Source organism: Sipha flava, unplaced genomic scaffold (genome assembly GCF_003268045.1).
Source record: "Sipha flava isolate LNK unplaced genomic scaffold, YSA_version1 288_pilon_pilon, whole genome shotgun sequence".
In the NCBI taxonomy this organism is placed as follows: Eukaryota; Metazoa; Arthropoda; class Insecta; order Hemiptera; family Aphididae; genus Sipha; species Sipha flava.
Genome location: NW_020272957.1, coordinates 72,295 through 100,280, shown reverse-complemented (window position 1 = coordinate 100,280; position 27,986 = coordinate 72,295). Strand labels below are relative to the sequence as shown.

The following is a 27,986-nucleotide window of genomic DNA, read 5'->3' as shown; positions in this document are numbered from 1 at the left end:
ACGTTTCAAATGTTTCACAAGCATGTCATTTATATTATTAAAAATAGTCGATTACAATTTGTTATAATGCATTATTTCTACAATTATTTTACGATTATTTATCATATGCTGAAAGTATTCTACGTTTAACGTTCATCAAAAACTATAAAACTGTATACAATAATTTTTTTTTTCAACCCGAAGGTTGGTTTATAACTCCAATTCTCCATTCTAACCGATTACTCACCATTTCTTTAAGTTCCTTAATGGTTTTGACTTTTGCATCACATTTAATTTATCCTTTATGAGTTCCGGTTCCTTAATAATACGGTTTATTAATATTTGAAAATACCGTACTCAAGACACACACATTATTAAAAGTGACGTACTCAGAACAGTTTAAAAATAAAAAATTAAAGACGATGCCATTTGAACAACGGTTACTCTTCTATTAAACTCAAGCTTTTATATAAATTACAACTCTTCTGAGAATTATATCTAACCGTAACATTAATTTATACCTCTTAATCGTATGAGTTATGAAAAATCGTGCAAACATTGTTGATTAGTAGAATTGTAGACTCTAGAAATACATACACGCGACCTTATTTCCGTGCATATTACGGGAGCGCTGAACATCACACAAACACGTTACAGGGACATGTTTTATGTGGGAGACTCTTTTAACGAAGGAAATAAAGAAACACAATTTTTGTTTTAATAAATCTGTCGGACACGTGCTTGTCATGCCAAAAGGATACAAACTGTAACAATAAAATTAAAATAAATCACGAAATGTAGACGTTGTGCGAATTTATATGTTTATCACACAAACCGCTCGTTAGAACACGCTTTTTAAATTTGATAAAACGTTGTGTTCCCCGTCTTAGTTTTTTTTCTTGTTAATTCCGCCGATCGAGTTTTGAGATAATATTATTATTTATAATTATACTTATAATGGAATGGAGCAGCGACAATAATAATTATTGTACTTGTACACCTTCACTCGCTGTTGAAGAAACCGTACAAAATACGGTAAATAAGCGACCGCTGTCACTTTGGTATTATTACATAGTTTCGACGGCGATAGTCGTATAGGATTCCCGATATTTTTTAGATGTGATATCGCGTACACTAACGATTCAAAACAATAATAATAATTTAAATAAATATATAAAAAAATATAATTAAAATGGTGTGGCCTACACAATATTATATATATATATATAGTGTAGAGATGCCGGCAACCGCATGTGCCACAACATTGGGCATGAATGATGCTTCCGCCATACAACATATGTACGATCTATTGTGTCTAATGTGTGTTTGTTATTTGACTATTTTCTTTTACGGACTGTACCATTAATCAACCATTGACCTTGGATGTGTGGCATAAAATCTTTCTCCGTATAAAAAAAAAAAAAATCTTTAAAAACTTTATTGTATCTCGAAATTACCGCCACCAACACCTTACGTAGGCATCCTTCAGCATTGCGTATATACTCACCTATAAACATACCCATATTATTAGTTTGGCTTTCTACGGTTTCCATTGGTGTGATTCCTATGGATATCTAAAAATGCGCGATGAGATTTATGGACTTAACATGTTCACGATGTTGCAATCGTGAACAACTTACAAACCTGTTAGTATTAAAAATGTAATTTATAGCTAAAAAATTTTAAATATAGTTATTGTTTTTCGTTACTTGATTAAGTTCTCTGTGTCTCGTATTCAATTATATCATGAATTATGCATAAATCTTATAGGTATTATTTTAGTCGTAACATTTTAACGTCAGCGATGTGCAAAATAAATTTAAAATTTAAAAAAAATATTGCACTTTAAGGTTTGTATTTTTGGAGGGAACTAAAAAACTGAATACAAATTAAAAACTAATGCCTTCTAACGCTTTTTGATTCTAGTTTGATCTAATTCAAGTATTATAGTTGCCGGGATAGAATTTAACTTTTTACAACTGTAAATACTTCAAAGTTTCGTCAGAGCGAAAAAGCCGCTGATGTTTAGGAGAAAATGTTCACTCTATTATAATTAGATTGTACACAAATTGATAAATATTTAAATGTACTATTTAGTTAATTATTTATTTGTTCTTGCGGATTTGATAAAAACAAGCTTTTTATCATATTTTCCTGAATCCTGAATCTACTGATGTAGTTTTACGAAAAAAAAATAATCTGTACGATTTTATAAACACCGGCTTTTTTCTCTGTTTAGAAAATAGCTGTTTAGTAAATATAGCGGTAGATTAGGATTTAAGATAGGTCCATTCCCTTCTCCGAATTTCCGATAACTGCATTTTTTGTACCGCTTATACACCCGATGATGTCTGTCGCCAATTTATTTCCGAATTGTGGTTAGTGAACTTGAACCGTGTCACCGCAAACCCGCAAATTTATTTTATATATATATATGTGATATAGATGAGTTGAAATCGCCGCCCAGGCAGGGTCAAAAAACCTTATTGTTCTTTGTTTAGTCATGGTCAGCATCTTTACAATTTTCTTTCACCGTCGGATAAACTTAATTAAGCCTATAATTTTGAACTGTCTGTTGGGTAAATTCATCATTTGTCTGCGTCGTCGTTGTATTCTGTTTCATCTCGTATTTCGTATACTTTTATTATCGTCCATCCAATTCGATGGCTACTTAAAATCAGCACATCCCTTTTGCTATGGGTCACTGTTGTTATTATTTATCTGCAGATGCTTTGACCGCCGCTGCCCAATTCTCGTTTATAACGTGTACACGTACTGTAACACGGTACGGCCGATTTCGGCCGTTAGGGCGGGAAGACGGTTAATTCGATTTGTCACACCCACCGGAAAGGTTTCTGAAAAGTTTATACGATTCGCACTGTTGGCTTGCATTGATATCGCTTTTTTTCTATTATTACTTTTATTAAAAAAATAAAACTACACTCGATCTTGCGTAGTACATACGTGTAAAATTCTACGATGGAGTTTTAACACGTAAATATATATTGGTAAAAACAAATCGAAAATGATTGCTGATACAAAATTGTTATTTTTTTATCTTGTCAATTTTAATCGTGTAGGTACTTAAATGGTACAACAAAATGTTCGTTCAATTTATTATTGAACTATTATTATAGCGTGGTAGAACAGTAGAAATTCACACATGTATTAGTTTTAGGTTTATACATATACAATTTCTTTTAATTTTAGAAATTAATTTTTTTGCATTTCGAGTGTAGTTTTCAATAATCCCAGTAGTTTTTTTAAATTTTTAATAAAATGCAAAAACAAATTTTGTTCATAATCACTCTGAAAATTGAATGCAAAGATTTTTTTAGATTTAAAATGTTTTAGCTTATTGCATTATCTTAGAAGTTTGGTTTAAAATGTGCGTCTACATATATGAACAGTTTGAGATTATATTATAATATAATTTATGTACAATGATAAAATAATGATAAAAAAAAAGTAATAATATTCTAATACAATTTACTATAGAATGATTTTATAAATTTGTATGTTTTTCCTATTGATACTTACCTATAGTTGATAATTTCATCATGATTAGAGGTCGACAACAACCAAACCTCGTAAAAATGCTTAAGCCACGCATGTAATAATTTGGGAAGATTATTTTTTTTTTAAATTACTGTGTAATCGTGTCAGTACAATGGGACGTTACACATAAAAATTTCGCACGACTTCTGTTTTCCGTCGATCTGATACACCGCACACTTTCACTGATTCACACGTCCCGTCGTTGTGTTACGCTTTCAATTGTCTTTTTCCATGGGAATATTTTAATTACGTTGTCGTTATCACCTGAACAAAATAAAAATAATAACCTATGAAGTTACGTAAGAGGAATAATAGGGGGCAGTTCTGAATTAATGATGTTTAATTGACGTCAGATTTAATATTATTAAATCATTGATGTTTTGAAAATCCATGATTCACTGGCGCAATCGATATATCATAACAATGTTTTCCATACAAATATTTAAGGTATATTGGTTTGTATTATGAGTCATAGTAAACTTGCCCATTACAAATGTGTTACGATTTTAAATGCACGTATTCAAATACTTACATTTGTATAGTGAAAAAAGTATGCCTGTAGATGTATTATCATGTTTGTATTTAGATACGACAAGTGCTTATTAAGGTCATAAATTACAAAAATAAACATTTCTATCGTTTCAAATATTAAATATTATTATGTAAAATATAGATATAATTGCATTGGGTATTGATTTTAATGAGGTATTATATGAATAGTGCATTGTTTGTATGATAGCTTTCTTGATAAATATCTTGTTTGTTGTCATTTTTATTCTACGTTTGCAACAAAAATCGTAAATAGTATGAATGCATAAAGATGTATACCGAAATTTTAGTATTTATAGAAATAATTGTAACTGTGTATTTTCAAATGTTCTAATTCTATTTGAATAAAATGTATATATTTATTGCAATTAATTTTATTGATATTAAGAAATTATTATTTATTTTATTTATTTATTTATTGAAATAAACTCCACAATTAACTTACGTATAGAATAATACGTAATGTAACATGTACTATAAATAGCATACAAAATTATAACATTAAATAAAATAATAATACCATCAGCTAAATACAGTCTAAACTTTATCAGATTATAATTTAACTTTTCATTTTTAATAGATTAGAATTTTCATTAAGATCTGGATATGGTTATGAATGACGAACGTGATGACTCTTTTGGTAATTAATAGTGGCAAATCTCGTATTTTATTTCATCTATGCAATCGACTATTTTTATCTATTATAACCTGTTAGAATAAGCAAAGATTTTTAACCGCTACTATTTCGATGTATTATTGATTATAATTTAGGAGTTAAATTCTATACTATTTCCGTGTCCGAGTAAAGTATACTAAAAAAAAAAAAAAAATCCTTGGGTTATAACACCTTAAAACGTTCTAAGAAATATATTATTTCTTCAGAGTCAAGTTTTAAGAGAAACACGATCTTTGTTTTTGTTAAAAATATGTACTTTCTATTTTTAACTCAGGCAATCTCATATAAAATTCAACACACACAATACTACTTCGGTGTATGGGTAAATGGATATTTTTCTATGTCCATTTTTTCCTCGATGTGTATAACAAAAGTTTGTTTTAATTGTTATTATTCGCAAACAAAACGTAAAATATAAATCTTGGTACAATTGTAATCACTATGATTTAATTTGTTCTGTGTTCATTTCTTCTTAGTCTCCGACGTCCATTTACTTTCCGTGTGTTTTGTTTCGCGATTCAATAAAATCGTATTATTGAAATCGTATGATATTTACTGTTAATTTGTCACAATGGTGGTTGATAAGTAGACATTGTGTTTGTCAGTTATATGTTCCGTAGTGAAGGAGTTCCCATAATTCTGGAAAACTAATATGACAAAAAAAAACACCACTACTTTTTTAACGACTCACGTGCAAAAATAATAATAACAAATTAAGAAAAGTAATATAAAAACACTCAAACCTTTTCTAGACAACACGCTATGGTGTTTATCGAATCGATGTATCGACTGATCCTACCTCGAATCCCTTCCTACACACTACCCGGTGTCAAAACACCATCGGAAAATCCTATTAAATTATATTTATTTCATGAGAAACGTTTTACGCACTAATCGCTGGAAAATTAATACCAAAAATTTCTCATCTTGAGCTTGGATTATTGATCTGGTCAACGAGGTTGGTCATCTTACTTAAATTTAATGAAAAATGTCCAAAGAACATTTTTAAAATTAGTCCATTACAAAGTACATTTGCTGACTTCAAGGAACTCGTATAATTTTCAAATTTTGCAGATAGGGCTCTAATTTTATGAAGTGAGAAGAAGTATTGCTGATTTATGTTTATTTATGACTTATTAAATGGTTTTGTCGACTCCTCGGATTTATTATCTTTAATTGGTCTTAACACAATTAATCACTGTTTGAAAAATAAAATTTGTTTCACATTCCTTCGAGTAAAAATAATTGTAGTTTCACATCTTTCTTCCTTCGTGCTTCAGTATTTTAGCTAACCGTATTGTCAATCATGTTGATTCCTTTTTTTTATTTTCAGTGCTATTTTTAAACATAATGTACATACCTTTGAATTTAATTACCATTTAATTTTATATGTGTATATACACTTGCAACCATATGTGTTATTATTATTTATTTATTCTATATTTTTATACTATTGTTTTGTTATGGTGCCTTTATTATATAGTTTTATTTTATAGTTTTCCGTAAGTTAAATATTTACGTTTTTATAGTACTTTTATTCTAGATATTTGGTAAAACTGTACACATTTACTCATTTTATCCGTTTATTATAATAAATATAATAAATAAAAATAAGACTCACCGCGACAGCAACGACCTCTAACCGTCCGACTCTAACTCGCGGGAAATGTTCATGGGTTGTACCCACCAATAGATGGCGCACACTATTCGTATTCCGTAATGTCATCATTTTCACGAGCCTCTCATAGTTCGCCCATTACGTTATCACAATAAATATATAAAAAGCTTATTTCAAACTCGTTGACTCGCAAACGTTCCAACCATTTCTCTCTCTCTCTCTCTATATATATATATATATATATTAACACTTCTTAACAAAAACGCATTTGATTACATTTACCCGGCTTATAACAGTACCTACAATAATAATCTCACTGTTCAAAAAGTACTAATACGAACTGCGTTTAATGACCAATGAATGTTGATGGTTAAATTAAACTGGTATCGGTGAACAAATGACATCCCATTTCAGCGTTTGTTAAAACACATTCTAATGTACCTATATATCTATAAACTGATGTGTACACATGCCGGCACATGGTGATTTCATTTAAAACCCACAAAAGCACTAAATCCGAAAAAAAAATACATTCGACCCAGTGATATCAAATCGCTTTGGATGAGCTGCAATGGAAATAATCCGATTTTTTTCGTCGATTGTTTCTTCGGAATTCTTTCAAACGGACATTTTTGCTCGTTCGTCGTGTCTATCAATTCACCTTCACAAGATGTTTTCAGTGTCCGTGGTTCGTGATTTTACTCGAAAACATTTTAATTTTTTTGTTTTATTTCGCGTGCCCACGTTTTCACGTCTGAGAATCATCGGTATATCCGACCACCGCACAACGACAAATATCAATGATAATTCAAACGGAACACGTATGGTTAGGTGTATTACGCGTCAACTTCGGAGTAGCGCATGCGATGGTGACGTTATGATGTTTTTATCGTTCGCAGCAATAACACGCATTAACCTACTACGGTACCGATGGCTGGTGCTTAGATTTTTTTTTTTGTTATTATTTCTACGGCGTATCTATTCTGGCTAATTGAAACGATTACGTGCGTGTACGTATGCAGTATTCAAGCGTACCTGTACGTTACGTGCGTGTGACACATCTACTAGTTACTACTTAGTTTTTTTTCTCTCCAATCATCATCAACTTTATCTCTTCTTCGGCTGATTTTATTTTACGGTTTACGAAGTATAAATAAAATTCAACAAAATGTTGTTTTTTTTTTTTAAATAAATAGAAGAAAATTAACGCAATCATCGTATCCAATTATCAATAAGCGGGACTACGGCAATAAAAAAATAGACCAACGTGGTTTTCCCTCACAAATATGGGCAGTAAAGCGTATGCGTCACACGTGTACTCATGTTTGTGTACTGGTAGTCTACTTCTCATCGTGTCAGGTTATTGCCGACGGAAGGTACTGTTTGTGACGACGACGGCAATTCTCTTTCGGTCCACGCTTCAAGTACGCCAGTCACGCACGAACTACCCTTATTTTCTCTCCCTCCGTCTCTGAAACTGTAACATTAATGTGGTGCGTGTGCAGTGTGGCTTTACACAGACATTACGTATTCGTTCAATATATAATGTAATGAAAATATATTTGTGTGTTATATTAACCTAATCGTTTAGATAAAATGTAAAGTATGTCGACATTCGACGCACACATTTTCGCGTTTTCAAACAAATACTATTGAACATAATAATAAGCCTACGAAGTTCATGCGTATAGCTATAAATTATCTCCGTGGGGGGCTGATGAGTAGTAAAACAGTCGATAATGTAAAAGTATTTAAATTCAGACGTTTCAGAGAAGAATGTAGACTGCGTCTCTCGGTCACTGCTATGAGTACGATTCTTGCGGTCGGTAATTCTGCTGGGAAAAGTATAGTTGCAGTCGGTGAACCGTTGCTGTACGCGCGCTGCCAGGAGTTCGCAGGACGTATTAGTTATACATTTTCAATAGTGTACCGAGAGCCGGAAACGATAGACGTTTCTGGAAACAACGGTTGGGGGACAAAATGTATAAAATAAAGGAAGGGCGTACCGCGGCGTGAACGTTGTGGTCGTGTACGGTCTAGTGGGTATATCGTAGAAGGGGACCGTGAGGTGAATATTGTTTTGAACTGGAACCGCTAAACCCGATCTATATGGTCTACCTGCAGCGCTGCCGGACCGCAATAATGCCGTCGCACAACAGTGGTATTGTACGCATGCGTTCGGCGGACGTGTAATTGACCAATACTAATAGAAACGGGCAAAATCAAAAAAAAAAAAAATTAAAAATTTATAATAACCCGTTCATAGGCGTGACTCCTCTAGGTCCACATTTCCGAAACCTTTAACCTCATAAATAATGAAAAAAAAAGTGAACGTATTATTAGTTTGCTGTGTACCTATACATATATAATAATAACAAAAATATATTTATAAAATGATTACTATTATCCGTTGTAATCGAAATATGGTCGCGAGTGTTATATATGTAATCCAACACGCGGCTTATATGTACATAATGCTACAGATTTTCTAACCTACGATAGGTATTGGTCCATATTTTTTCACACACGACGAAGCCGCGTGCGTACCCTTGAATAACTCGTTTATCGCCGATCAAAGTAATGCATTTGTAGCTCAGCCGTCGTGTCGGATCAACAAGAACGCGACTTGTGAGATCTATTGCGTCTGCATGTGCATTAGCTCGGAACTAAAATGGATGATTTTTATCGACCGAACAATATTATATTACACGCTTGACATGTTTATAATATTATTATACCGCCAAAATCGTCGAAGTTTTGCGTTCAGCGGCCAAGAGAAAATAAATTATTAAACTACATTATTTGCGTATGGACGGAGAACAAAGTTTTTTCGGCCAATTCCCTTCCCCATCCCCACGTTTCTGTATTAATACAATATTACCACCATCGAGTCACGTATTGCCTGCGTGTAGGAGAAAACGAACAGGACATTTTCGATTTATCGGATCGTGTCACGAAGAAAAGTTTCGAAACTTTCGTTTGCATTTTTAATATATTTTGTAATTTTGGTACCATGTTATGCGTGTAACGTGAGTATGCACAGGACAAAGTTTGATGAATACAAATAATTTACACGATCTGCATACGCTGAGCTTGTGCATTGTAAATAGATGGAGGAGACAAAGTAGAAATTTCAGTGTAAGTCTGAGGAACTACATGGAACTAAAGAAATATTTCGTTTTAAAAGACAAGTTTCTGCTTATTCATTTTATAATATCATGCAGAGTATAATTTGTGACTAGATCAGCAAATCAGATTTTCAGACAACATTGGCAATATATTATCCAAGGTTCTTCATCGAACTGATTATTATATATTGCATCTCAAATGCGTTTAAATGCGTATAAATATGAATTACAATTTTAAAAACAAATACTGATTTAAAGAGCGTTCAGAACGCAAAATAACACCGTCAAAACGTTCTTATAAATTATGTTCGGCGCAGGCACGTAGTCAGAAAATATTCACTAGGTGGGCCAATGTTAGGTGGGCCCCTTCCTCCCAGGACTTTTTTATATTATAAAAAGGTAGTTATCAGCGTATCATTACTACAAATATATATATATATATATGTATATAACCTATTAATACCATATTTTATCATTTTGCTCTTCTCTTTGTAATTTTAGTTTTCTTTTGGCACATCCACTGACAGGTGCCATTTTAAAATTAATTTAAATATTAAATATATAAGATAGAATGTATAAATACTATAAATTGTACAAATATTAACACAGGTGACGTTAGTATAAGTCCGTCGTGCGCTGAATGTAAATGTAAAGGCCCATTCGGAGACAATAATATAATATAATATAATATATATTATATATTTCTATATGAATCAATAAAAAATACCTTCGCTCAAAGTATTTTAAAATAAACATACAAGTATACAGTAGTCACTGTCTAGATATGATAAGAACAACTTAACATTGTAGTATAGTATCGGTATTTAGCTATAAATAGCAATTATTTCCTAATCAATTGTTTAAATTTAGTTACAAGTTACATTACTTAGATTATAATTAAAACCCGATGTATTTGGTTTTATTTGGGTCATATTTAGGCAATATTAAAAATTTGGTAAAAATTAAAAGCAATCATATAATAATGAGCCCCTCTCAATACTTTAGGTGGGCCGGCCTAAGGCCGGACACATATTAGGGTGGGCCAGGCACACCCTGGCCCTCCTTTAGCTACGTGCCTGGTTCGGCTGGATACAGGTGCACCGATTTGTTCTGTGTAATATGTATAATCTAAGTTATAATTATTACCCTTACTGTCGCGATATACAGTCGTATTTTGAATGGCGTTCAATGCGGTTACGAGCCCAGTTAACGAGAGGTTAAGCGACGAGTCCCCCGGACGAACGAATTAACAGTGCAATGCCATCGCATTGTCGTCATCTGTTCTATGCTCAAACGAAATTCTCGAATTTATATAGTATAATATTTTGGAACTCATCGTCACTTCAATAACAGTAGCAATAAATAATAATTGGATAATTTCTGACTTCGATTTTTGTTAAACAGTTTTATACAGGGGAGATACATTTACCTTTAAAATTTCGTGTTGCACTCATGCTTAATAAAACCACAAAGTACTAGTAAAATGCATCCCTTCAGCGGATTATTATCTATAAAGATCGACAATATTGTCGCATTCGCTAATTATACGCAATGGATGTGTCCGGGTTAGCTTTTTTCAGGTACAGCGTGTGCGCGTTTTATAATAGCAGTATTTTCGTCCATTTCGACTTTCGTAATTTTTAACCCATTGAAATGACTCATTAACGCATTCACGATAAATCTGACATGCTAAATAACGTATCCAAATAATAATAAAATTAGTTGAGGAAAACATGCTCCTTTCCACACCTCCCATTCAGTTCCCTTTTATCATTATGAAGACACAAATTAGAACATTGAAGCTTATAATACTTCGTAAACAAGTACACGTTTATTAGCACTATTAACCGAAGTATTTGTATTAATTTTCTGCATAATCTATATAATTAAATATTCTAACTACTTATGATTATTGACATATTTTAATATTTTTAATATGATACATTTAAGTTACATACAAATACAACGATTGAATTAGTACATTTTTCTCATAATTTTTCCAAATTTAAATGACTATTTACCATTGATGGGACATTATATCAGTAAGTTTAGGTAGGGAAAAGCGGGATAATTCCATACGAGAAGCAAAATTGTTTGATAAGGTTTTCAAAACACAGTCAAGATCACGGTCTTAGAAGATAAGGTCGGACAACTCCTACCCTTCCGCCAATTGCATTATTTCCTCTTAATGAGGCAAAAACGTTTTTCGTGTGGCCGCAAAAGCGCTGCCGGTTAGACGTATTTTAAGGTTAGGAAATTAGTATCGGTCTTTAACCAAACAGCCCGCCAGAATATAAATTCATTCAAACACACATTGGAGATTGGTTTATTATATTATTTGATACAAACATTATAATCTGCATAGTACTGTCGACTGTTATCTATAAACTTATAATTTATATTTTATTTTTTTTCTTTCTTTATTATTTGAATGTATATTTAAAATGCCAAATAAAATTTGTTACTTTCATTGCAACAATAATAACAATGAAAAACAACTATTAGTATTTAATGTTCCTAAAGATTAATGTTTGAAGGAAAAATGGCAACAATTTTTAGCGATGGATAATTTTAGCAGCACAGCAGTTATTTGTGAGAAACATTTTTGGAATGACCAAGTATTAAGAACAAAGGATATTGTTAATAAATTAGGAAACGTTATTTGATCAGTAAGTATTTGATGTGAAGAGCAGATAGGAAATAAGAAAAATATATTTTTCTTGTGAGCTCATGTGGCAACAGTTTAACATTTGTATTATATGATAATATAATTTTACCATTCAGATTTAATACTTGTTATTTTTGCAGATCTTAAATACAGTACTATAATATACTTATAAACAGTGTTTGAATTGAAAAAAATAGGTGTTGCAAAGCTTAAAAATAATTTAAGTACCTGAAGATTTAAATGTCTTGTTAATTAAAATATAAGTAGAATACACTTATTATTATTTTTTTTTAAGAAGGGGTCTCAATTCTATACTAAGAATTTGTAAAATATAAATAAATAATATTAAAAATTTGGTATGGAGTTGTAAACAGTTATTATAAAGGACCTAGTTGAATTTCGCTTGGGTTAAGCAAATTAGCACCAAAAAAGTTCTTTTGGATTTCAATAAATAATTTAAGTAATTATAATAATTGTCTTTATGTGAAATGTGAATTGGTTGTTGTACTTTTTATTGAAATAATAAACAATGTAAATTATATTATTAAGGCTCCACGTCTCAGACCTTGTTTGAAGCTGAATACAATACTACTTATGTTGTAATGAACATTATGATTTACAAATACAATATTTTATAATTATTTACAAAATATGCCATAACCTCAAATAACGTCTGTAAGGCAGCGCTTAATTTTAAAGTGGTAAAATTTGAAAATTAATTCGCCTCACTAAGTAAATTGCTTGAAAAAGCCTAGTTGTCCGACTTTATCTTCTAAGATCGTAGTCAAGATAAAAAAAAAGATTGATTTCTCCATAACCCTTATGTTTATTGTTATCAATAAATATTGACTTCATTTTTGAGCATTTCCCGTTCAAATTCTTATTATCAAAAAATATGTTTAATCACTAATTTTTTTTCAAATATTATCATTAAAATTTTTATAAATAATTTTGTCTGATATAAAAAAAAAAACTGCGTCACATTGTGATAAAGTAAATACAGATTAATACAGTAAATACAGTAATATAATTTGAAGAAATATTGTTTATAATTTTTAATTAATTGATATTGATTTGAAGCCACCTATTGTACAAAAAACAGTTTGGGAAAAACCGTATATCATACGGAATTTGCCCAGTGTTTTACGAGTATACGGAGCTTTATTATTACGTGCTATATTTTACTTGATAACTTTTTATTTAAGATGATTTGTAACTATGTGCACAAAACAAACGTTCAACAGTGGGATATCCTACCTTTGGGGTGAAATCGTATTCTTAAAATTCGGATTTCTTTTTAAATTTATGTTAGGATTTTTTAAAAATTCTTAAATAATATGAAGCTAACAATACTTGTAATATAGTTGCGCAATCCAATTTAAAATTCTTAAAATGTTGTTAGTTTTAAATCCCTTAAAAGTTAGTAGTACGGTTCTGCCCTGCTCTCTTCCCCTACCGAAGTACTCCTTATTATTTTCAAATCTTTCTAATCCATCGAATCATTACGTCCTTTGATAAGTATAATATACTTATATTATAAAGTACCACCACCACGTTTAAAGATATAGATATATATTATACCTTTAATCGTGGATATCACTTATCTCTATTTTTATGACAATATGTTAGCGTATATCAAGGTTCAATGTATAAATTCTTACACAATTAAAATAAATAATAATAGCTTTGATTATAATCGCGAGACCCCGAAGTTCTCAATTCTTCCCATGGAAAAATAGAATACTTTTCAAATGGGAGATTGAAATACTGTTATCAATATTATATAAGTTTATAAGTTTATATGTTTAAGGATTGCAAACCATTATTTTCTTTCTCTTTCTACCACACGCACAGTATAGGAATTTAGACATTTTCTATTTTCAACGTACCGATCGATCTATTAGCCGATAAAAATTTTGAAAACTGATTTGAATTCGTTGTAGTCTTCTTTAAAGCGACCTTCTCACATTTTTTAAATTTTGTACTTAACATAATCAAAAATAAATTTTTGTTAATTTTTTATTTATTTAATTTATTTAATCCTATTTTGTAAAATTTTAGGAGAAAAAAATCAAAAAAAGTGGGAAAGCGATCTAAAGAAGATTTTTTATGACAAATTTAAATCAGTTTTCAAAATTCTTATCGCATCAATAGATCGATTATTACGTTGTATGTAAAAAAAAGTCTAAATTCCTATATTGCGCGTGAGAAAGAAAATCATGGCTTACAATCCCCTTAATTAATTAATTAAATTTCAGTTGCCGAAAACCCCTAGCCCATGGGTCATCTGTTTATTCTGTAGTAAAAAAAGAAAATGCTTCTCAATTAACTGTAATTATGATATTATTTTCATTTAAACACATTATTTTCGGCATATATTTCGATTTAAAAAGAGTTCATTTGGCGCCGCCGTCGAGGAAGGTTCCTTCGTAAACTTTTCAGTGTGTGTCTTATCAATAATTATTTATTTTGAAATTGCTGTGAAAACGTACTTGGAAATTATCTTTGTTTGAGGGTCTTTATTATAATACGAGTATTATCTCAAACGTATTCGGATGGAAACAATTACACACGTACACTGCACGCTCTCGTACAGTACCACGTTTATATATATTATAATGTTACCTCCGTCTGTATAATTTGTGTATAAAATATTATGATTTCGGAGATTATATATATTTTAAGTTATTTTTATAACTGTTTGTCGACTGCAAATGATTCGTAATTTTCTACTATTGAATTACTATTATTATTTCTGTGTATACCCGTAGTTTTTCCCGGACGGTTGAAACTGGTGATTTTGAAATTTGATACGCACGTGCCTTTTTTTTTTGACAGGCTTGTTCTTTGTATAGATACGTATGAATGGCGAATTTCTATATTATTTCATTGTCTGCCCCTCCGAATTCTCCTGATTATCAAATGGAGGATATGCCGCATGTCTAACAAATTTACGTAGGTATTTTCCCTAGGTCGAAGACTGATAATTATTGATGTATACAAGATTCTTGATTAGAGTTTAATTATGGGATGATTGTCATTGTCCTGAATATATATTGTCAGCAATAACTTAAGAAAATCGATTTGATTTTCTTAAATAGTTAAAAGATACTTTGCATATTTAAAATGTCATTAACTTGTTATTTTTCAGTAGAATCATCGACGGATATTTGATCATATCTTTAGGGGGGCTTGACATTTTTACTTAAACCTTATTTACTCAGTATTCAAGTTTCATACTTCAACCAATTACTTACATTTTTCTTAACTGTGTTAGGCGCCAAATATGTATAGGTAATAGTGTAATACAAACAAATAAATAATTTATATCTACTGTATATTTTATTTTAATGTTATAAATCTATATTATTCTGTAAATAAATCTACAATTTTGTCTGTACCGATAAATGTTCATAAATCTTTTTCTATACATAAAATTGAGATGTCTGTAAATGTCTTCTGTTTTATAATTTATTCTTCATTGTTATTCGAAGCCATGTTTAATTCGTAGAAAAATCGTGATTTTATTGACTTTGTTTATACCTGACAATAATTTTTTAATTCGAAATCGGTCGTTCTTTACAAATATAATACTCCAGGCTAAGCATTTAATTATTTATGTATTCAATATATCATGGTTCATTCTCTGTTTAAATTAGTTATCATTAATTTATCGCTGTTAAAAATTAACAATAAGTGAAAAATGTACACGTATTTTGATAGGACTTGAACCATGTCTGGCGACTGGCTTAAAAATATTCTGGACATTTTCTTAAAAAAGTCCCCAAAGTCCCTCAAATATCCTATGAGTAAAATACATGATCTCCTCTTTGCAATCAGTTATTTTTTTGAATTACACTTAGTAAATAAATATATTTATATGTGTGTGTGTGTGTGTAATTCGTTGATTGAATTCTAATGACTTTGGATTTTTCGATATTATTATGTTTCAATTTTATTTTTTTTTGGACACCGGTCGATTTCATTGTTGTCTTTTATGTTCGAATTAAAATAAGAAAAACACAATGACAATGGAGTGCTATTTGTTATTAGCGCCAACTGGCAAGCTAATAGAAAAAAGAAAATATAATTTTGTATATCTGTAAAACTCTCTTAAGACCAGTGTCGTATCAATAACAGTTAGCCAAGGACGTTAGTTCTGATTTGTTTTATGTTATTTATCGCAAAACAATTATAGTTATTAGGCCATAGACTGCCGACCAGTGAATTTAACAATTACATAATACTAGTTTGACACAACGCTAGTATTTGTTTATTGACTTGTTCGATAAATAGTATTAAAATCAATTTTTCTAACCTTATTGGTTTTAAATTTATTTTGAACTTTGATATTTTTAATAAATGCGTTTACCGTACACGAATTGAATTATTACAATAGTTAAAAACACAAACATAATGTAGTGTTTATATATTTCTTCTGTATTGCTTTGTATACTATGAATACTTACATATACGTATTTATTGGCTATGTAATTGGCTTTAATTTACCTACTTTTTACGCGTCCAACTAGTACTTTGATGTAGATATCTAAAATGCAAATTAACTACGGCGTAGAAAGAGCACGGTCGATTATAATTCTATAGTTGTCTTCTAGTCTTAGGTTAGCGAGCTTACAATAAATTTTCATGCTAATACAAAATATTATTTTATTATTTATATTTTTTTTTCTTTGTCCGAAATTATTCGTTTTAATGTTTAATAAACTAATTTTCGTTTGTAAATTCGTAAACTATCAGTGGTTCTCACCATAAATATACAATGAACATGTTATGAATGACAACGCTTATTGGTATAATTTTTATCAGTAAACATCCTCCTAGTCTATTTGTACAACACTACTGTATTTTAAACACATTCCGTCGAACAAGCGAATTAATTTCACTAGTGCAAGTTGTTTTTATATAACATACAATAATTATATTTTCTATATTTTATTTTTACTCGATGATAGACAGTTCATAATTTATTCAGTGGTGATTACTGATTATTATGACATGATATTTATGGTAGATTATTCATTTTTTCCTTGTATTTCATTATTTCACTGAATACCTTATAGCTTTGCTTTTTGTTATTTAGTGTTTACAATTTAATTTTTTCTTCGATTTGCATGTTTACAGTTTATTTTTAATGACGCGTTGGCTTTTTTAAGAAAATCTTCACCGTAAACAGTAAAAATTCCCAGTAACACACGTTTGTCCATCAAATCATACACGTACTGAATATGATAATTACAATGTATATTAACCATCGACCCGAGCTATAAATTAAATTAGGTTTTTACACCGTGGAAAACGATATTACTCAGAAATAAGATCCATTAGTGGTCGTATAAAAGTCGTCCGTGTCCGAAGAATACTATTTCTTCAGGTCTGTATTAATTTATTTATGTACAGTATCTAGGCAGAAAACAATAATTTAGCGAGTAGAAAAATACTTGTAGTATCGGTAAATGTATGTATTTATTGTTTGTTCGGAATTTGTATTAACTGTCGATATTTTAGTTATTACTGTTGTATAATATTAGTATTTAGTGGCTGTTTAGTGGAAAATTTAAATATCCAATAAACTCGATGTACCGGGTCGTAACCATAATGACACGCGCGTGCGTATCGTTTATATCGTTTGCGAGCAGTTCACTGCACGAACATGTGTCGAAAATGTGCCGTTGTACTACGCTTGTTATAAAAGAAACGATATGCAAATCCGCGTCGAATTCTTGATAAGCCTCATAGAAAAATGGGTGGACGAACGGTGTTGGATGCGTTCGTTTTGAAGCACTCTTGATAGTGCCGAAAAATGTGAAACCGTCTGAGGAAAATACTCAATATGCCGTAATAATCATATCGGGGCCATAAATTGCCCGTATTGGAATCAAAACATAATATATTTTCCCCCTTTATCCATCCTCCTTGCACTACAAAGTTGTATTTATATACATTGTGCATGTGTGTGTGTAGGGTGAATCATATAAATTGTGTACGCATTTGTCATCGGTAGCGCACACGTAGGAAATAAGGTAAAATTCGTTTGCGTAAAACTTTACTCTTTCTCATTTCCCGGCTGCCGGCTACACGTACTTATATATATGTGTATAGTGCACCAAAAAGGGTCAGCTTCCCCAGCGTCGGCTGCTGCTAACGCACCGAGAGGGTCGAACCCTCCCCGTGACGATGAAAAGTACAAAAGTGCGGAGCGACCCTCGTCGCCATCGTCTCCGAAGACGTTACCGTATCGACGTTGCAGTGAGAATAGGATTCGTCATCTTCGGAGCTTTTCGTGTGGACGAAATAGAGTTTTGTTCCCCGTAAACTATTTATATAAAAATATAAACACGTACATTTTCATCGCAAATCCTTCGAAACTGTAATCATATACTGGGTTCTGACCGTTGATTAAATTTTGATCGTTTGTAAACAGCTAGCTGGTTTACATGTGTTCAAGTGCATGTTCCAAACATAGCACATTGTGGTACTATTTATTATTAAATATCAGTTATTAGTGTATTATACTGCAATTGTTTTTTGTTAGTTTACGATCGTTTTCGTCCCCTCGTCTCGTATACGAGATTCATACATTATTATAACATTTAATAACATATTGTTGGTTCGTTTCCGCCACCAAAAGTAATATATTATTATATTATATTCAACGTACTGTAGATGGATTAACACTAATCGTGAAACTTCTTATGATAATATTTTTAATTATTATCACTTCAATAATTTCGTTATATATCACAGGCCCCACACTCGAATGTTTCAAATGTATAGGAGTGGAGTGCCCTCCGTTTAAACCTAGCTGTACACAGCAACAAAACCGTTTTATTTATTAATAATTATCTTTCTTATTATTTTAATAATAAAAATGCAATTTTGCTAATCAAATTCTGTGGTTGCGCGCTCGTGATTTGCACTATGGTATTTATTTTTTAATTTTTATTTTTATACATTAAATACGTGTTCCTCGTTAAATTTATGTACACCGAACATGAACTACCTAATATGTGTTACGATATTATTTGATTGTATAAATGGTCCTTGTCTATCGTATACCGTAGTTGTGTTATGATTTATGTTTTAAGTTTAATCGGTTTGGATAGCATTATTCGTTTTTTTCTCGTTATTATGTACACAGTTTTTTTGTTAATTTTTGTTTCGTACTTTTCGTACCGTAAGGCACACCGTATGTTGTACGTAATAAAGTTTCTGTTCGGAATGCCCTTCAATATGACTTTGAAACAAATCTTTTTTTGAATATAATACGAATATATAATAGATACTTTGCAAATATAATAATACTCCAGGCTAAACATTTATTTATTTATTTCTATGTGTAAACTAATTTGTTTATTTGGATATTAAATCTCTTATAACATCTAATCGTTTTAAGACAGTGTGATTCGGATGTTAAAAGAACGCTTACCTATTATTATTTGTGTATTATTTAGTATAGTTCGCAGTATATACACTTATTTCGTCATACTTAATTTTTTACATTTTTTGAAAACGTACACCGACGACGTACTACATTGCCTATTCATCCTCTGTCAAATTTTGACATGCACCGTGATGATCTGAGGTCGACATTTTAATATAATTGACCGTAAAATGTTGAACATTGGATATCAATGAATTAGGTCGATACATCTAATATGTGTGCATAATTTTTGAGTATAGTGGTAAATTAACATCAAACATTATTCACCGCACGAATCCGATAAATTATTATCGTAGTACATGTATAAATTACAGATACAAATTTGTGTTACATTTATCCATCATCAGCGTAACTTCCCAATTTTTGTGTCTCGGATGATCGAACGGTTGTTTGAGCGAGTTATCATTTGATAAAATTGAACCGTTATTCAATTTCAAAACGATAATAATATTATCTCAGATTTCAATTTGAAAGTTAGGTGTTTATATTATTCTATATTATAACACTGTTAAAATTAATAAAGTGATTTCTCTTATCGATTTGTTATCTGTATTTGTCATAAGTACTTGTTTATGCATAACATAGAAAAAATATTAATTTTTTGCGGGATCAACACTTTGGGTTCTGGGTCAGTATTCGAGTTGACCCGATATATAAAATTGAAATATGAGTATATTATCTGTGGCATATCATTGAATAATGGCTTCATTACGTTTTAAAAACTGGGGAAACATATTTTTAATATCACCTACTTTTTTTATTTTTTTATTACGTGTATATCTCGTTGTAAATTGGTTATATGTGATATAAAATTTTGTAGAAAAAAACTACGCTACTACATTAATGATAATCTTTCATCTCATCTTTCAATTTTATATTGGGTTAATTAAACGCGAATATTAAACCAAAGCCCAAATTATTTATATATTTTGTATTGATTGATTGATTAAATATCAATGTGTATGAGGAGGTAACTATTTTAAGAATTAATACATTCTTGTTTTAAAAATTGGATATTTGTAATTTATATAGTGATCAATTGTATCAAAGTACGGAGCATTGATAAACTTATAATTTCATAATGCACGTCTATCGTTACTTCAAATCAAAACTTTTATTAACTTAATATAATTAACTTATATATATCTTGATTTAATTAAAAAATCTATACTGTTATTTTCACATGATCCACGTTGTTGATGTAAAGATTTAATTTTTTTAGTTATAATGTATGGAATAAAAATAAGTATTTTAAATAATATTTTAACACAATTATTAATACCAACTTTTTATGACGAATGCTATATTCAGTTTAAACCACAGAACCGGTTAACCACTCTAAATTATTTACAAAGGAAAACGGAGTTTATAATTGTGGTATTGTAATTTGATCGCAAATTTAAAATATAAATCGTGATTGACTTATTGAAAAAATATTTTCTACCATTAGTTTCAGATTATTTTAATAAATGATTTCACTTGACTTTTCGACTCTCCAAAATGTAGTTTATAGCGTGGTTTTTCCTAGATGTGATTGGTTTTAAAATCAAATATCATGAGTGAAAAGAAATTCTCACTGATAATTAAATAGATGGGTACATCAGAATTTGAATTAGGTTTAATAATATAAAAATAATTGTTATTCGTATAATCAATTCAAAATTAAGTAAATTTCATTTGATTTCGGTTTACCTATGCAATTAATACTTGTTTACTAATTATTATGTATATTAGTATATTACGTTTTGTTGGATAACCCAGGAGCGGTGGTAGCTCGTGGGGTGAGAGTGTGTTACGAATGCTCGTGTTCACGAATGACGTAACAATAATTCACCTCCACCTGCATTATTGCATTTCCGTTCTAATTACTGTTGTGTACGTTTAGTATTTTATGCTTTTTTCGGTACGATTACAATTTAAATCATACGTATTTTATACCTGAGTAAAAATTAAAATTTCATTTAAGCTGTTTTGGCTTCAACCTTTCAGTTGCTTTACATTTAAATTGTTACTCTACAGTTTTTTAACACGATTTACTTATAATTTTTACTACGAATTTACATCCTACACTCTATTATTTTCTCGAATCGTTGTTTTTAGTATCATTATTTCTTTCTCCGACTGAAATATAAATTTATAGCGTTTGTCACTTAACTGTTTTATAGTACCGGTCCATTTGCAATAGAAGCATACAAAAGGACTCACGGGACCAACGTTTTTATCATCTATCAACAAAAAATCGGGACATCATGGTTTATTTAATTTTAATTTTTTTTAACAACTAACCGGACCAGAACGATTGTGTTTTAATCGGCATGGAATATTTTTCTCTTTCGTTTTTGAAAGAAAACCATGAAAACAATAATAAAGAAAAACCGTAACAGACGCATAAATCACAAATTGGCTTACACAGGAAGTAGTATAATGAAATTCGTATTTTCTTTTATCATTTTATGATAGATATTTATTTTGGTAGCATTTTATGAAAAACTGAATAGCTTATAGAACTACATTCAATAGCGAAAGATTAACAAAACGATTAACAATTAGTATTCTTTGAAAGATATTATGTGTGCATTACATTTTATCTAAAATTATATTTTCATTTATATTATTTTCATAGATATTAATACGTAATATTGGTCCGTTTATGGCGAAAGTCTTATTATTTTTTTATTATCATTTATTAATAGAATATATTTAGATATATTTTTGTTAACCTGACAACCAAAATTAGTTTTCTCTATTCAAAATAATATTGCACACAAATAAAACTAAATGTTTCTTTAAAATGTATTGTATTCTATTTGAACTCGATGTGTTATATTATTTGTATGAAAATGGGAAATTATAAGTACTTATAATCCACGTTTAGGGATATAATGATATTAATATATTGAATAGTTTTTTTTTCCAAGTAAATTTGTATTTGTTTTTAAAATAAAATCAGAAACGATGCCTGATTTTGTATTTTCCCGGTAGGCATAGGTATGGACTAAATTACTGGGAAATAATGATCTACCATAAGTATAAGTATCCATGTCATAATGATCGTATAAGAAAAAGTAATGCAACAAGTCAAAGATTAGAATTTTTAAAAGTAGATACATTTTGCATTACACAATACGCAATTTATCCGTGCGCAGACGTGATTAAAAACCGCCGCGATTATTCCCTGGAATTTAAACAACCATAATTGGTGTATTCGCATTAGAAAAACCGCGTTCGATCACGCGTGTTTAATTTTAGGCCTTTAACCGCAAAAATTGAACACATTGTTTTGTCCGGAACTATTCACACCGAGCATTTTATTCGTCGTACGTTGGTGCATTTAGTGTACACTACTATAATACACTAATGTGCAATGATGGGCGATTTTTAATTGCGTCCGCGCGTGGATACACCCTTAAGTTTCAAAAATCGAACAGCAAAATTGTCGTTATCTTCATTGCTTTCCTCGAGTGCCTTGTCGGACTATGAATTTACATATCGGTTCTTAATCGTCGTGCCAGCTGACGGTAGTACATTTCTAATGTACCGACCCGTAATAATACGGTATGCACAGCGCGACTGCAATCGACGTCTGACGGGATTTTAAACGGCTTTCGATCGCATAAGCCCACTCTTATTGTTCGGAGAATCGTTTATTGTTGTTCCGTACGGGGGTAAAGAAAACGGTGCACGAGTTATAACCTCTACGTGAGGCGCTACGACAACGGAACGAGAATTATTAAAAACTGGTGGAAGTTTTTTGTTTACGGCGACCGGTCGCTGTAGTCAACGGGAATGCGGGACGTGCCACGGCGGTGGGGGAAATCTCGCTCGCACGGCCGTCGCCACCGCTACTACCCCCTCGGCCTAACGGGTATCGTCGGGCGCGCACGCGCGCACTCGTTAGAACGGCCAACGTGAACCTGAACCGAACACCACCGCGCGCGACAGTACACCGACAGTCAGTGTAGCAATGCCATTCCGGCGGTGCGGTGAACGAGTGCGTCGCGATTAATGTGTGCGTTCGCCTTTGCCCGCGGTACACCGGTTCTCCAAGCGCGTTCGACTTTTTCCGCTTGACAGTATCGTCGTCAGGGCGTGAAACAGTAGTGTTCGTTGTTAGGTCGACAGGAAACCGGATGACCAAACGATAGACGATGTCGTCGTGCGACGGTTGACATTTACGCGGACAACGAGCGGAGCGCGGTGTTTTTAACGGACGGAAGTGAACACGAACGTTATGACGATGGAACAACAGCAGGAGTCGACGACGTTGATGGGCAGTCCGCGGCGGAGAAGGTCCACGTTTTACATACCGTTGCAGACGACCGCCCGGCCCATTCTAGCCGTGGCCAGGCTGGTGGACACTACCGGACCGCAGACCCTGTCGCCGCCTGTTCAACAGCAGGTGGTGGACGGCAGACAGCAGAAACTCGGTGGACGGGCGCTGTCCGCGTCCGCGCTGGCCCTGCTGCAGGGCAACACCACCACAACCGTCACGTCTAACCGGCCGCCGTCCTCGCCGTCGTCCAGCCGGCGGAGCTCGCCGCTCGCGTTCATCCGGCGTCCGTCGTCCCGTAAACTGGCCCGCAGCTCGTCCACCATAATCACCACCGGCGGTCGGTGGCTGTCGTCCAAAGCGACCGCGCCGCTCCGGATCAACTGCAGCGACAGTTCGTCGTCGGTCGGCGGCGGCGACGTCAACGTGGTGCAACATGCCAACCGGTCGCCGCCGATCATTGTGATCGAAGGTTCGCCGGACGAGTTCGACCGTAGGCAGCGGCGGCGGCTGCAAAGATGTCGCCGGCAGATGTCCGCCGCGGCTGGCACCGGCGCCGAAGACGGGAACCGTAGCGATGGCGGTTACGACGACGACGAAGACGACGGCTGTTTCGACGGTGACGAAGACGACAATCATTCAGGTCAGTTGGTTGACGACGACAACGACGTGGGCGTGCCGAAGAGATAATAAACGACAGATAATAGATGAGAAAAAAAAATAATCATCACGGACCATGATATCTCTTGTCTTTTTCGGGTTCAATAAAACCGCAACCGGCAGACGAGGGGGCGTTTTTTGTGTGTGCGCGCGCGCGTTTCTATTGTTTTATCCCCGACAGTGTCATCGTCACCCGTTTTGAATGCAAATGAAGTCGTCGTGATCGTCTAGACGACTGCACATGTCCGACTTCCGGACGGTAATCGTGGCGGCGATGATTTCCGCGCACGTATTTTTTATTTATTTTTTTATCCGTACTTTTGACCAGAACCATGTTCATTCACCCACGCTACAAACACACAGCTCGCATGGAATTATCATAATATTTAGTTAATCGTTTCGTAACCACTATACCCTCGGTATAGCTGTTTTTCCTAAATCCGAGTTTTATCTGTCGATAGTTCTTTTTTCGTCCCAACCATGACGATAAACAGCTATATTCCATGTGTCGCCTTAGTATATGAGAGTACTGAGTAGACACAATATTATTATTTATATTGGCATTAAGAGTGTAAATACACGATATTTAATATTGTAATGTCAAGTGTATATGTATACCTGTTATTACGTTGTTGCAATTATCAATATTTAGCTTATAGGTAATACAGTTTCAAGTATACTTTAAGCAGTTTTTTTTTAATCTTTTTCTTAAACGTTTCAACGATCATGTTTTATGTAGTACGTAGTATCACCAGTACGTTGTATTTTTACACGTGTACAGTTTTATTAAACCGATAAAGTATAATTGCCCGCGCGTTTATTGTATTTTAATTAATTATTGAACTGCTGCTGCTTATGTTGTTTGTCTTTTTATCGTTATTTTAAAACAAACATTCGACGGAATTATGATAAAGACGTGATACGGGTCGAAACAGGAAACACGTATGTTTGCCGATTGTAGTAAATATCAGCGTGAATTCAGACGTTATGATTGTATTTTTCTCTCACTGTTAAATGCCGCCGCCGCGGTATCTGTACTGTAGTATTTCCGTTATTGGGTTTTGCGCTTGACTGGTGAAAGTCAACGGTCTCCTCGTATTCGTCGACGACGGCGACGTGCGCATTTGTGTATATTGTCAGAGTTGGCTGCGCAATCGCGGATTCTGTGACCGATGACACATAATTAAGGTGCGCGCGCTCGTTTTGTCCAGGTATGCACGTGCACGATTTACATTTTTGCCGATCTCGCTGCGGGTTGATTGCCCTTAGTTGTTGTTTTAGTCAAGTTGTCGACGCTCGTACAAGTCTCCAAACCCCTACTGCAGTGTACTTTTAGTGCTGCTGGGTCGCATGCCTCAAATATTTCCTTCTAATCAAATAACTTATAATAGATCATAATCTATTAGATGTAGTGGATTCGAATGTTTGAGTTGTCGCATCAGAATCCGATGGTATTATCATGTACTCAAATAATTTACGATTTACCTCCCATGTAAGTAAAATTAGATACGATATTGATTAAAAATGCTATTGAATTCACATGAAATCGATATTTTTTTTTTTAACTACCAATGATCTCGATAATTAGTTACAGAACGATTTTAAACTAACCATCTGGAATTAAAAATGAAAGTAATAGTTCTAAGGATGGCAGGATGTAATTGGGATGAAAGTATGTAATGAGCATTAAGTGAAACATTGTAGTTATATATAGTAGTCTATATTTAATGTGTTTAATAATTCGCTTACTAGTATAATATACTAAGTATTATGGTCGACGTAAACGACTATGTCCTATGATCTATCAAAGTATGACGTTTTCATTCTCCCGTGTCAAGTCTTACGGGATTTTTTGGTTTTGTTATAAACTGCACAGTAAATCACCCGCGCCTCTTACTCTTGACGAAAATGTATTTGGTTCAAATCCTCCAAATACCACGTGTGGTGATTAAAATAAAAAATTATGATTATGTTCGTAGTTGTATGCGCATAGTGACAACGTTTATATCGTATATAATGCGGATTATGACGAGAAGACAGTTTTTTTTGTATTGTATCAAAAAAACGCGTCGAGCTGAACTATAATTCGTGCGATTAATCCAGTCTAGTAAATTTTTGTAAACGGCATAGGTAGTATTGTTATCAACAGAGCCTCACGCGAGGTAATGCGTTGATGTATTGTGCAATAATTATATATATATATAGAAAACATTGTTATAATATCGTGTCAAGGATATATTTACATTGTGCTCACGCTTTATTACGGTTTTACGATCAATTATTTAGGTTGTTTTCGTATTCTTTTTCGCTGTACACTAATGCTGTACCATGTTATTCGTTTGTGTTTTTCACAGCTGTTGTTGAAGATTTTTACCGTTATAACGTTGATGGAACTCTCGCGACTTTAAGAAACTTTCAAATAAATTTACTTTCATTACGCCCCTAGCCAGTTCGTGTTATGCTTTGTCCAAATTATACACCGTTGTTGTGTCGAGCACCATCACGTGGCTTGTGTATACAAACGAAAATCGACTATATCGCACTATTACGCACGCAATCAATGCTCTGGAACTAGAAACCGCATAACGTTATTGCCGTAACGAATCGGAAACAGATCTACTTATTATACAAGTAGTTTCGTAATTTTTCCATCTGTATCAAGACGCCGTTAGTGTACAGACAAATTTACTGAGTTGAAATTACAGTCATACTATCGTGCATACTTACAGCTAAACCAGATATGGGGATGTCCATGGAATCGAGAAGAAACCCGGCAGTTTTGTCGCGTTGTTTTATAACTATCCGTAAATATTGTTGATGTTTGCTTAGTTTAGTGGGGTCTTTTAATATCGTAAAAGAAAAGACATTTCCGAACGCGAAGTTCCAGCATTCGACTGATCATTACGGTCATATCTCCGAAAAGTGATGTCCGGACTACGAGCCCTATGTTTTTAGTTCTTTAATTATGTTTACGTATTGCCTTTTATAAGATTACATCTGGTCTGATTATTCAAAGCAATGATAATCAGGGGCGTGTTCGAATAGAGGAGAACCGTACACGCGCCATATATAATGTTTCACGATTCATATTATAAATATGGTCTTCTCCAGAAGTGTATACACAATACGTTTATTTTTTTCGCATTTTACTTTTTGCTGTGCCCGGAAACGAACAAAAAGAAAAATAATCGGTTTGTATCGCAATGCAATCGCCATTTTTGTACTGCTGTCCGATAGATTTATATGCCTACGTTTAGTATCGATAATACGTGTCACCGTCTGGAATTCGTTAATTGCAAATAAACGTTAAATATTGGTGAACGTGCAAATGGTTGGGCATCGACTGGCCATCGATAGAGTTTATGTACCTGTGTATAACGTATATTTCTGGATAGTTTTTTCCCCCGTCCGTCCGTCT

General features: G+C 32.8%; 1 protein-coding gene across 6 annotated transcripts in view; it reads left to right on the top strand.

Annotated features, from left to right (window-relative positions):
- Positions 1 to 27,986, top strand: part of LOC112685697 (probable Ras GTPase-activating protein) — a 123,383-nt gene that overhangs the window by 77,469 nt on the left and 17,928 nt on the right. For 2 of the 6 annotated variants that reach the window (XM_025557643.1, XM_025557642.1), the window contains exon 1: positions 23,574 to 24,551. The exons of the other annotated variants lie outside the window; for them this stretch is intronic. In XM_025557643.1, the coding sequence (XP_025413428.1) occupies positions 23,870 to 24,551 (682 nt within the window). In that variant the 5' untranslated portion in view covers positions 23,574 to 23,869. Of the gene's footprint in view, positions 1 to 23,573; positions 24,552 to 27,986 lie in introns of those variants that run through there. 6 annotated transcript variants of the gene reach the window in all.